Genomic DNA, 13638 nt, shown 5'->3' with positions numbered 1-13638 from the left:
GGTTGCCCCATGGCTCTATTCTATCCTCCTTGCTGTTCAGCATCTATATGAAGCCATTGGGTGAGGTCATTAGGAGTTATGGGTAAGGTGTTACCAGTATGCTGATGATGCTCAGCAATACTTCTCCTTGTTGTCGAAGTCAGCTGGGGCGATGAAGGTGCTGGACCAGTGCCTGGAGGCTGTTATGGGCTGGATGAGGGCCAACAAACTGAAGCTAAATCCTGACAAGGTGGAAGCTCTGTGGATTGGTGGTTCCTGAGTCTGGGAATTGGGTAAGCAACCTGCCCTGGATAGGGTTGCACTCCCTCTGAAGGAGCAGGTGCGTAGCTTGGGAGTATTCCTAGATCCTTCCCGGTCACTGGAGCCCCAGGTGAACTCCATGGCCTGGAGTACTTGGGGCCAGCTTTGGTTGATTCGCCAGCTATGGCCTTTCCTGGACAGGGATAACCTAACCACAGTAGTACATGCACGGGTAACTTCCTGATTAGACTACTGCAATGCACGTTACGTAGGGCTGCCCTTGAAGACAACTCAAAAGTTGCAGCTAGGGCAAAATGCAGCGGCTAGACTGTTGACTGGAACATCACGTAAAGATCGCATAACACTGGTCTTAAAGGAATTGCACTGGCTGCCAATACATTTCTGGTCTGAATTCAGGGTGCTAGTGATGACATTTAAAGCCCTAAGCACCTTGGGACCTCGATATTTAAGGGAGCACCTCCCCCTATATATGCCTGCCCGAGGATTGAGATCTGTTGGAGGAGCCCTCCACTGCGTCTCACCAGTGCGAGACATACAGTGTGGTGGGATGCGGGAGAGAGCTGTTTCTGCTGTGGCACCCTGGTTGTGGAATGCCCTCCCCTTGGAGGCCCGCTTGGGGCAGACACTGGTTTCATTTCAGCGTCAAGTTAAAACATGGCTTTTTACCAAAGCTGTTGAGCGCTAATTGGATTCCCTGAGTTTGTACACTGTTTTAACTCTTTTATTGTTTTAGATTTTAAATTGGTGTTAACTAGCTTAATGATTTAATATGTTTTTAGCTATTTAAATTATTTATTGTTTTACACTGTTTAAATTGATTTTATCTGTACGCCTCCCTGAGATCCTAATGATATAGGGTGGGATACAAATGTATAGATAGATAGATAGATAGATAGATAGATAGATAGATAGATAGATAGATAGATGAGGTATGTGAAGACATACCCCCAATCTCATACTATGAAAGCGGAGTAGTATTTTCCAAATATTTGTCCTTGCAAATCAAGGCCTAGTTACTCAGATGCTTGTCGCTGCTGACCAAAAGACACTTAATCATGGGAGAAAAAGATCCTTGGAAGCCATTCCTCATTTTGTTGTGTAGTAATAGGAAATCATTGCAGGATTTTTTTAAAGCATGTCTCACTTTTTCATAGTAAAAATGTGATGCATTCTTTCAGTCTGAGGACAATAATATTTTGCCTTTCTTTACGTAAGCAAAAATTTAGGCAGAGCTACACATGCCACTAATAATTACCACACGATAAAAGGAAATTCTTCAAGGTGTGTACTGGTTCTTCTCAGTTCTAGTCCTCTGCTGATCCTAGGCATGTAACAATTTGTACAGAGATGCCCTAGGTAGGCAAAATAGTAAAGGTTGTTCAGATGGTACTTCTGTATGATGCGTAGAAGCTTTCCTATTGCATCTAACCCATCGTCTTGACTGACAGAAAATTAAACGCATTTGAGTCCTATTGAAATCAATGGAATTTAAGTTAGTCTCAACACAACTTGCTTTCTCCGAAGTGGGGCTATTTCAGGGGTCCCCAAGGGCTTGGGTATGTCCTGAAAATCCCCTCTATTTCAGATGGGGCTTGCTGTTCAAGAAACTCAATCCCAAAACCACTTCTAGTATGTGGAACTAGTTGGGCAGTTTGGGGGATCGCCTCCATTGCTGAGTCACACTTTTCTGTACCTTTTCATTATAACAACAAAAGTGACTTGGTTAAACCTTAATTGACCAGTTATGGTTTTTATTGGCATTGTGTTTTTAAACAAGCATAATTTTAACGTGGTGGTTTAATCTTTGTATGCTGTTACTGTTTTATCCCTTATGTTCACCGCTCCAAAATCTGTTCTAGATATGGAGTGGTATATACATATTGTAAATAAATAAACTTGTTGGAAGTCCCCTCTCCCCATGACAATTGTTCTGTTACATTGCCTTTTACCTACAATGACAAGTTGTATCCAGTTTTAATCTTTTTCTTCCAGAGGTGAGAGTTTAGATAATCTTGATTCTTCAAGAACAAATTCCTGGAGGCCTCATTCTTGGATGAATCAGTCTGCATCTTCAACATCTTTATCATCTAGTCAAGATATTAGTCACCATATGGCTCCTGTGGTGTCCACTTCAAATCGTGCCTACATGCGCACTCCCTCTTCTAGCCTGCCATCTCCTTCAATGAAAACTTCATCCTTGCCTCATATTCTCCCATCTGCACCATCTCATGTTTCCCGTGCTCAGTCACCAACTTCTCCTTCCCTGTCAGGAAGCCAGCAACGCAACAGGTATGATATTCCTCTGCTGAATAAGATTTTTGGAACTTTTCTTTATTTCCATGGAACCCTGGTCCTTCCTCACAAATAACAGCTATAATTATAAGCTGCAAACTCTAGAGATCTGGTATGAATTCCTCATAGTACTGCAGAGTGTGTTCTACCTATTGTACTACATAGTAGGTAGAGGAAGGCAGAAAGTAATTTGTATGTTGGCTGTGCCTCCCTTGGTCTTTTACTTTCATAAGAAGGCTATCTAATGTATGTCTTAATGTGTACGTTTTTAAAACAAGCTATATTGTTTTATGCAAAATCAAGCCATATTGCTGCAAAACTAATCTTGTTAATTTCAAAATTGCCTAACAACTGTGGGTGAAATCCAAGGAGTGTCCCACCACTGATGGGAAGCTTTTGTCAGCAGAATGAGGAGGGGATGATTCCCCCTGCACCCCCAAATCTGCTCCAGATGATAGGGGGACTCTCCCTGGCAGACTGGAAGGTTCACGGGAAGAGAAGAACAGAAAGCTCCATTGTGTAAACAGATGTCTACTCACAAAATGTTGGATGTAGCCCAAAGGCTGTAGAATTTTAGCTCTCCATAAAGCTTTTCCAGGATTTTGTCAATAATAGATTTATTTACACAACTTTCTTTTATTTATTGGCTACACAAATCAGTTGGTCAAAAACATTTAATGGTTTTCAGACACGCATCTAGTATTTTGGCTTTTAGTTAATACTAATACTAATATTAGTTAATACTAATAAGTGGAAGGTCACTACTTGAATCCAGAAAGGCATATATGCATTATGCCTTAATCTGAAATAAAAAAAATAAATGGAATTATGGCACAGTCCTTATCATGCTGCTTTATTTATTATTTTTCTGTGAATAGAAAGGCAGAATTCCATTTTTACAGTGCATATTTAATTGTGGACATGGATGCTCAGGGTTGTAGAACACTTTGCTCAATTGATGTATGGTATAATGTGTAAATATTAAGCTTTTCTATACAAGGCATTTATTGTGTGCTCATGATTCCTAACTTACGGTTTTTACGGGTTCTTTAGATGATGTCATGATTGTCCAGTTTCACTTCTGTTGTTACAGAGCGCTTTTCCTTGGAATTTTAAGTGGCGAAAATGGAGTATTATTTCTGAAAGTGAAAGAAAGGGTATTTTCCTACTTGTGTAATTGTGATATGCCACAATTGTGATATAGCACAGTGCCAACTAGAGGTTATGTAGCGGAAAAGCAGGAAGGAAAAAGCTCTTTGTGTAGAGCTTGGATTTCAGTTCTGCGATGAAACTGAAAGTAGCTACTGCGATTAAAAGCCTCATGTACAAAAGCTAATTTAAGATCAAGTTTATATCTTGATCTTAAATTAGATACATATAACTGTCACTTATCTTCATCCTGTTACTTTTTAATCCTAGTTTAAGTCTCTCTTGTTTGAGAGCAAACTACGGTTACAGCAGGACAGATAAGATGGTAAACCATGCTGATCGTTAACTAAGAAAGAGATGGGGAATCTGCAGGAAGAAAGCATGTGAGCACAGCAGGGAGCTCCCAGTTTACAAACTATTGTCGACCAGCAATACGATGTCTAGACTGGGCAGTAGCATCCACAGAAGTTTTATATGGCATGACTTTAAAGGGGTTTCTGTTGTATATCCCAGCCTAGTGTCATGCTGCCTAAAAAGATACAGATGTTGGGGTTTGGACAGGACCTCATTCTAAAATGCATTCATAATCATTTTCCTCAGATAAGGAATGAGATCGCAGCCTAAACGATATGTTGCTATTTTCTAAATTTAGTAATGTTTTGGACTGTTAAACAATTTATGTTAGCATTGTATTGCACAAGAGTTAGCTGTAAGTATTTCATTTAATCCTTGAAACTGTAGCTTTTTCCCTAACTGGTAAATTTCCATTGTAGGAGCGTAACTTTTAGATTTCTTCTAGCAATCCTGGTTCATTACTCATTCTATCACAGTGGGGTTTTTTTCAGTTACCTTTCTCTCGTTTTCTAAAAATCCGCTTCTTAGCCACATTCTTGTTCTGTATCTAGGTCGGTCAGTGGAAAGCGAGTCTGTTCATACTGTAGAAACGTTCTGGGCAAAGGAGCAGCCATGATCATCGAATCTCTTGGTCTTTGCTATCATTTACATTGTTTTAAGGTGAGAGGTGGGCAAAATGCCAAGGAGGTGCAGGCGCTGTACACTGGAGCTTGCATGGCAACTCAGACGTTTCGTAATGGCTTGCTAATGAACCTTGTGCTTACGCGTATTATCTATAACTGCTTAAGTCTGTAGTGAGATATTCAGATGATTAGCTCTTGATTGGATGATTGATCACTAATATATTATAAACCCTCAGTGGTCTCATGCAAGTTTGCACAGATCAGAATTCACATTCTGCACTAAAGGGCACACACTTGACCACTTAAACCTTCAAATGCTTTAGCTATCCTTCATATTGAGACAATCAGAGTACTTGAAGTATGGGGGCAATAATAATGTTCGGGAGTTTTCCCACATGGGCCTCCCTGTACTCTAAGCTGCTCAGATGGGCTGCTCTGCTTTGAGTGCCAGTGCTGACTGAAGCTGGCTGGCACAAGGGGCAAGGCATTTGCAGTGGTGACACCCAGAAATTCCCTCTCTGGCAAAATGTGATAGGCCTGCTTGTTTATGGCCTTCAGCAAATTGATGGAGAATATATTTTATTTCAGTAAACCTATGGAATTATGTGAAATTTAGTGCAGCTTTTTTTGAAAAGTAAATGACTGCTTTGGCTTCATTATTGTGCTGCTCCTTTTTAATGTGCTTTTTAATTGATTGAAATGTGTATTGATTATGTCTTGAAGGTACCCTGAAGGCTTTTTAGAAGCTTTGTAATTTATGACACATTTATGAAAAAAAACTAATGTTTTTTAAGGAGCAATCCCACCAACTCATAATAGTTAAATAGAATAAATTCTAATAATTTAATCTGGAGTACTCTCACAACCACTGAAAGCAGGCTTTAATACATTCATTAATAGTGCAATCCTTTGCGTGTTTGTTCAGAAATAAGCCCCACTGAGTTAAATGGGACTTACTCCCAGGAAAGTGTGTATACAGTTGCAGCCTAAAAGCTCTTTTGAAGGGTATAAAATGTACACTTCTGTACATTGAGCATGACTGAATATAGTTATTCTTGCTAGTTTGAGGGAGGGCAACTGCTTCCAATGTTGGAGAAACTAAGCCTTCAGAATACTTTGCTTCATGATACTAACAGAAGTACAGTGCAGGAAGCATCGAAACCAGTTTGAAAAATGGTTTCTGTTTGAAAAGTGGTTTTCTTAAGCACCTGCATTGCAAACTACCTTTAGCAATTACTGCTTAAAATAAGTATGAAGTTTGATCAAATTTCAAACCAAAGGAAGTATAGGGAAGACTAACAGAACTGAAAAATATTGATGTAAGGAACTTGCATGTGACCCATCAAAACTGCTTGGTGCCAAAATCACTACTTTTCACATTTGTGCCATATAATTCAATTCTGTTTCAGAAAGCAGGACTTTGATTATCTAATCCCTGGATCATTCCTCTCTTCTACTTAGATTGTGCAACTCTTAGACTTCTTGTTTTATAACATTAGAATCTCTCCAGGATAGCAGCATATTAACAGTCCATTACTTTTGCTGAACCAGGTGAATGGTTCAGATGTCACATTCTGATAATAATTGGGTGTACTTGCTAATTGTTGAGTTTTTTCTGCAGTGTGTTGCTTGTGAGTGCGAGCTTGGGGGCTCACAGGCTGGAACAGAGGTCCGTATCCGGAACAATGAACTCTTCTGCAACGACTGCTATCTCAGATTTAAAAGTAAGGGGTCCCTTCCATAATAAGTCAAATTTCTAGTGTTGGTCATGACCCTGCAAGTTCATTTCTTGCTGTCTGTCAAATGCTTTTAAATTTATCAGTGTTATTTGAATGAAAGGGATAATACTTGGTTTGTATTTGACAATTTAATTGTCAACTCCTGGGATTGGGGAAAGATTTTCTTCCTTGGGTTGATGGAGCTGCTTTTCTGTCTTTGTATATTTATAAAAATACAACATGGAACAATTCCCAAAAGTATGATAAGAATAATACAACTAACAGAAAAAGAGAGAACAATATAACAAATATAAAACCTTGGGTTGAATCCAGGATCTGTATTCCATGGACGGAAGGGTTGTATTCATGCTTCTGCCTGATTTTCAGGGATCCCACCTTAGCCACCCACCCACTACACATCACAGTGCATCCCATTCAGCAGGGTGTCCCCAACCCCATGTGTAGCATTTTCAGGAGGTTGAAGGGGTGTTGTGAGGAGGAGTGGGTGGGGAAGTCCACTTCCCTCAGCCCAGTTGCACATGCCTAAATCTGGATTTAACCCATTTTAAATATATTTTCTATTTCATACTCTGATATGCACCATAATACATTAATGTACTCCTTCATGCTAAAATGATTCCTAAATGTTAGAATTCAGGTGTGGGAAATTTGTGTCTGAATAGTTTTATAAAACATGTGATATTACAGTAGGAAAAAATATATTAAAAAAACAGAGGTAGACATGTTGGACAAAAGAGAAATTACAAAATCCATAATACCATTTGTTAGGCTAACTGAAAGATCACAAAACAAGCTACTTCTGCATTTGTGTAACCTGGTTGCCTGATGAAGAGTTCTAGAGAACTTGACAGCTTGCACAGTATTTTGCTACCTTTGTGTTGGCCTAATAAAAGTATTGCCTTAATATGAATTCTGTCAATTTTATTCAGTTACAGGAAGGCACTTTCCCTCTGTGGGAGAAAGGATGCTTTTTCTCAATAGTCATAGCTGAAGGTGGACTTGATTTGAAGCACAGTGAAAATTAATTTCATTGTTGGCTGGGATCTTAAGCACACTTTTAAGCAATTCATCGTTATGAAATCAGTGGTGCTGACTTGCACGTAAATACGTTGAAGATCAGGGTGCTTGGATGGTCTGTTCTCTTCATATTGTTAAGGCTGATTTTCCATATCTGTATTGAAGATTAAAATAAGACAATCTTTATTAAGCGTTGAAAAGTCAATAAGGCAAGGGCCAAATAAGTCTCCCAGAGGAGGGAGTTCCACAGCAGTTGCAACCAGGAAGGCTGTGTCCCACATTCTCACCAACTGTGCTTCTGATGGTGATGGGTGTAGAACAAAGCCTAAGACCTCAGCATGCACATAGGATCATGTGGGAGGAAGCTGATTTTCTAAGCACACATTTATTCCTTGCCCTGTGTTGCACATTTGCGACGCTAACATGGATGTTCATTTGCTGTCTTTTCTATTACAATGTTCTTGGGATGTACAAGGATATAGCTCTGTACTAGAACATGCCTTGCATTTATCCAGGTACAATTCCTGCATCTCAGGTTAAGAAAATGGCAGGGCTAGGAAAAGGCTGTGCCTGAGATAATGGAGAACTGCTGCCAGTCTAGGTAGATAGTAATGGGCTAGCTGAACCAGTGACCTGACTCTGTACCGCAGTTTTTGGAATCAATGGCACAAAACTGGCTGTTTATCATTAGAATTCATGTGCAGAATAAAAACTTTGGTTTCCCCACACACTGAAAACTGACATAAAGGTGTTGTGCAGGCTATGATTCTGTATTTTAGAAAGTTGCTTCACTGGATGCTTTCCCTAAGCATATATGCAGCTCACAGTTCAAATGGCCTGAACCAAGCAGGGCGTGCATGTGGAAATCTAGAAGAAATAGAGCATGCGTGGGGAATGTGCGATCCTCCAGATGTTGTTGGACTCCAACTCCCATCACTCCCCCCATCATTGGCTGTGCTGCCCAGGGCTGATGAGAGCTGCAGTCCAACAACATCTGGGGGCCACACCCTGAAATAGTGGGTGCTTGCTTGTATATTGTATATCAGATTAACTACTGTATGATATACATTTAGCAGTGATACAAGATTGTCTATAGAGTTCCTTTTAGGTTAATTGTTCATTTATTCTGTACATTAGCAAATAGTGATATATGAAATTCAGCATCATGATTTAATGTTTAATTTGGGTGTGCCATTTTAAGGGTTGCTTGACTACTTTCAAGTGGTGATTAAACATACCAATGGCTGTACTTTTTTCAGTGCCGTCTGAACTGTCTTAACGCAACAAGCTTTGCTTTGAACAAACACAATTTTGCATTATATAAAACTGCTATTTTTAATTTTAGAGATTCCATCAAATAGATGGAGTGGAAGTTCTCAGGCTACATAGTCAGTCTAGATTTCTTTCAAAGTATACAGCTTTGAAGAGTGAATGACATATTCATCTGTGCCATTTGAATCATTCTTAAGCAAGAATGCCACTGTAGGCTGACCTGGCTAATTTGCCCCTGGTAGGGACTCAACCAAGAGAAGAGCTGGGTCTATCCTTAGGAAAGTGTCAAGGATTACTTATTTCCTTATAAAGGAGTGTCCTAATGCAGGCCTGAAACCTGCTTGGAAAGATTTTCCTCACTGAATGACTATGACATCAAGGGATGATCTCTCTGTACGAATGAGACATCTCATATCGAACATCACAGGCAAAACACGTATATCACCTGATGCCACCTGAAACACAATGCTTTTCCATGGAGCCAAATCACATTTTTAGATGTTTAGTTTTACTGAAACATCTGAAGAGGAAGGAAATTTGACTTGGAGTTCTTATTGTTCATTTCTGCTAACACACATGCTCAGTTCTCTTCAGGTTCCTGTTTGGTTTTTCTCATATATACTCACCTCTCTTTTTTCAAAGGAAATAATCTGACTGGTATGTTAATGCATATCTGTGCCTTTTTTAGACTCAGCACTGCACTCTGCTTCTGGTCCTCTTAGAATGCATCTAGTTGGCTCTAATTGCAGGGGCTCAGGAGAGCTGTCTCCATCTAGTCATGCAGCAGGATAGTTCAACTATGTTGTCCCTTGCTAGTCCACATAAGATGACCGGGACTGGAGATTGCGTGGCTGGCTTCCCACACTTAGAGTAAGGATGTCCTAGGAAAGATTGCCTAGGACTCCTGATGGCGCATTGTAGCATTGCACTAGTAGCCAGAGAAGCTGCCATCTGGAGGAAACCTTGATTGCATTCATAAGGCTTAAATCACCATTTTCCAGCCTCTTGTGTTGTTCATGTGAACTTTGGTCATTTTTAATGTTGAGAAGGAAGGGAGGCGTCTGTAATGCAGTTGAGCATCCTGGCCAATGTTGATGTTACATTTACATTACAAAGTAATTTTAGGCAAAATCATGTTTGCAAATATCCTTGAACTTTGACCTGCTCTCTCAACATAGCCCTAACCCTTTGCCTTCCTTTCCTCATGATTTTTTAGAAAGCCTCTCAAGAATGTTAGTATTGGCCTTCTAAGGGCCAGAGAAGATGTGGCATTAATAGTGTGTATACAATTTATGTGCAAGTTTTATGTAAATAGCTCTGGAGTGAGCCTGGGTGGTATGAGAGTTAACAGTGTCTCTTTCTCTTGTCTTTGTGTTTGGAGGGAGGCTTCCATTGGAGTTTAGCCATAACTTTCAAGAATTCCAGGCAGCCACTTACTTGATATAGTTTTGACCATCACTCACATTCCAAGCCTTTTTGTTTTCTAAGCCAGGAGTAAACTGCTGTTACAAGAGCTCCTTCTGCTGGCCTTGTGAAATTGTAGTAATTGCAGTATCAGAGAGTGAAATTAGGCAAGCCATCCTGCATCTTGTTCCAGTTACTAAGTTTATTAGCTTATCATGAGGGCTAGAAAACTTCCTTAGTGCTGATAGTTAAAATTGTTTTTACATGTGTGTATACGCATGCACGCGCGCGCGCGCACACACACACACACACACACACACACATATATATATATATATATATATGCATGTGTGTTGTCTATTTATATGTTTGTATTTGAATGTTTTTTATATTATGTACAATATTGTATTTTAAGGTTTTTAATCTCTGTAAACTGCCCAGAGAGTTTTGGCTATTGGGCAGTATAGAAACGTAAAGAATGAATGAATGAAAATCAGGTTCGCCAGGTTCTACCAAATAATCGTACTGCCTTTTTAAAAAACACCTTGGCAGTTAGCATAAATAGAATGCAACAAATATTTGAAGGTTTCAAAATGTTTGTTTACTCTATATTGAGACTACTTGCAATGCAGATTAATTAATCTTTCTCTCTCCCACTCAATTTCAACAGCTGGACAGCCAACCACTATGTGATACAAGCCTAAATATGAAACCACTGCTACAGATAAAGGAGGAAGCTGCTGATGTAGATCTATAAATACATATTGTGTGCGGTTTTTTAAATAAATGTTTGCCTGCCTAGATTATGTAGAAAATCCATTGTATTCTTCATTAAACTTATTTTGAGCTATTTATGAGAGGGTAATCACAGTAAGAAACTCTTCTGGATTAAAAATACAGAACTTTAGTTCAATGTACAATTCCATCCTTATGCAAACGAGGCAGAAAAACATTTAATTGGTGGTAATTTCAGAATGTTGGAGGCTGATGAGGAAAATAGCTTTAAATTTCCAACTATATACAAAGAGGCTATTTTGTTTTTTTAATGCTCTTAAATGAGCATTTTTGAAATAATATGGATTTCTAACTGCAATTTCTATATCTGATGTATATGCTAGAGTTATGCAGACTATTATGAAAATTTCATTTAAGGACACACAAAGGTGGTTGCTGTCTATATTTCAGTTTCTAAACTTAATATTATCCTTTTAAATACTAAAATGGAAACTTCAGTCTGTTTTCTTGGGATTCAGTATTTCATTGTGCTTTAATAGTTAAATCCAACTGGGAATATTATTCATGAGGCATTCTTTTTCGTTCCATGTTTGAAAAATGTAACTTTACTTGCACCTCAAACAAGTTAATATGACTGAAGATTTTTTTCCTTCTGTTGACTTACTTTGTATTTGTAAATAAAGTTGCTGATGCTGCACATAAATGAATGGCTTGCATTTTTAAATTGTCTGTGTTGAGGGGGGAAAGTCTGCAGGGAGAAGTCACAGAACCGGGATATGGTTTCATGTTTCTAAAACATTTCCTTGCTAAACCTACTACTGCTTCTGTACACATACTATTAATTTTTCACTTTACCTCTACTGTTAAAAAACCTATGAAATTATAGTAACTGGTAATGTGACTTAGAATCTGTAGATAAAATTGCTTCATAAAATATATCATGTAGAAATTAAATCAAGACTGCTAGACGCTTAGATTAACAGGTTTAAATGGGTAGAGGAATTATAGTGGTATCTTAGTGAATTTTCCTGGAAAGTATTTTGCATACCATAGAGGCCTCCAATGCAGCACCCGTGGCCAGGCTGAGGAGCCCACCAGGTGTTTTCCCCCTGTAAATTGAATGATTCCGCCATTCACTTGTACAGAGTGGGTAAAAGTCCTCTTTGCTGAGAAATGGGAGGGGGAGCAAAGTGTGCCTTGGTGTGGGAAAAATAAAGAGGGATCAGAGAGAGAGAAGAAGAAGAAGCCAGGAGTGGGGAGGGAGAGAAAGAGGAACCAGGAAGAGAGACGAAGGAAGAGCAGACAAAAGCCAGAGTGGGTAGCACACATACAGGGAGCACATTCATGTGCACACAAACACAGATAAGGGGCACTCCTAATACGCTTGTGATTGCCCCCACCCCTCTTCAGCAGTCAAGTTGTAGTGGTGCCCTGGGCACTGTTCAAAATGCCAAATGTGCACGCGGGACCAAAAGGGTTGGGGACCGCTGGGATACTAAGTTTAGTTTTGCGAGATTCTGGGAAAGTTCAGGATAAAAGCCAAGTACTGAGAAATACAGCATACCATACCTCTGACCTTGTAGAGGTCTACTGTCCTGTAGGATAGTAATGTTCAAACTTTCTAGCTTCACGAAACACATTGGCTTGTTCACTAAGGAATCCTAGTTTTATCTGTTACAGAACCCACACACACCACAGAGTATTCTAGGAAGTGTTCTATGGCACACTGCAGCTGGGCACCTGCCAGAGTTGTTGGCCTTCAACAAAATGTCTGAACTGAGAACAGCTAAGCAGATGCCCAATCTTCTAGTCGAGAGAACCATGGGTCCCCTGGAACAGTTTGAAAAATGCTGCTCTAAGATTGTCCAGAAAATTATGGGAAAGCTGTTAATTGTCCTAAGTCAGGATAAGGTGAGCTATAAAATTATATCTGTAGTATGACCAGTTTACAAAGTAGATTTTATTTACTGGACTGCTCCCAACTGAACTACAGTTTCAATTAACCATAAGGCCACTTCACCACAACTGCCATGTCTTAGTTCATTCAGTTCCACAGAACTCTTTATTGAACTGCTTATATTCGTTAAGAAATGTATAGAATATTTGGGAAGTGTAGAAGGATTCACAACCACTGGGCTAGACTTGTATTTTGTGCTGACTTATCCTCTCAGTGCTTTTCTCCAAAGTGCTTTATTTATGCATATATATAAATTTCAAATAATGGCAGAAGTTAGTAACAAAATGCGCCCGCATATGGCTGTGGTGAAAAGCCGAAATCCAGCAGGGAGGAGTTCTGTCTGATTATGAGAACTAGGTGATGTGGCCTTCTGGTTAATTGAAACTGTAGGCTCTTGGGGCATTTCACACTGCAAGGTTTTATGTTTTTGTTTTAGGTTGAAGTCCATGTGTCCATTATGTGAAAAATCAGTGGGGCTTTTGAATGTTCATATTATGGACCAATGAATCTCAGGAATATTTTGGCTTGCTACTGTTGGAGGTTGAATTCTAGTCTAGGCGGACCTTTTGGTGTTATCCAGTAAGCAATTCTCCTTTTTGTCCTCAACTCCCATCTCCCTTCCCCCCTTCCTTGCTTTCATTAAACTTGTGAGTTTCATGTTAGTTAGTTATTTATTTATTTCTTTATTTCTTTATTAAATTTATTAATCGCCCGTCTGACTGGTCACCCAGCCACTCTGGGCGATGTACAACCCACCATAAACAATTTAAAACAATAAAATTTTACCAAATTTTTTTTTTTTAAAAAAAATACCCTAACCCACCCCAAATGCCTG

The 13638-nt window shown here is 39.3% G+C and overlaps 1 protein-coding gene across 6 annotated transcripts in view; it reads left to right on the top strand.

Moving 5' to 3' along the window:
• Positions 1–11551, top strand: part of LMO7 (LIM domain 7) — a 202771-nt gene extending 191220 nt beyond the window's left edge. For all 6 annotated transcript variants that reach the window (XM_084844819.1, XM_084844815.1, XM_084844814.1 and 3 more), the window contains 4 exons: positions 2254–2550; positions 4608–4716; positions 6301–6403; positions 10782–11551. In XM_084844819.1, coding sequence (XP_084700945.1) covers positions 2254–2550; positions 4608–4716; positions 6301–6403; positions 10782–10804 — 532 coding nt within the window. In that variant the 3' untranslated portion in view covers positions 10805–11551. The remainder of the gene's footprint in view (positions 1–2253; positions 2551–4607; positions 4717–6300; positions 6404–10781) is intronic.
• The last annotated feature ends 2087 nt before the right edge of the window (positions 11552–13638 follow it).

This window comes from Heloderma suspectum, chromosome 3, assembly GCF_057233095.1.
Source record: "Heloderma suspectum isolate Gila_16-S chromosome 3, 16-S_ref, whole genome shotgun sequence".
In the NCBI taxonomy this organism is placed as follows: Eukaryota; Metazoa; Chordata; class Lepidosauria; order Squamata; family Helodermatidae; genus Heloderma; species Heloderma suspectum.
The sequence above is the reverse complement of the archived record's forward strand: the minus strand, read 5'-3'. Positions and strand labels throughout refer to the sequence as shown.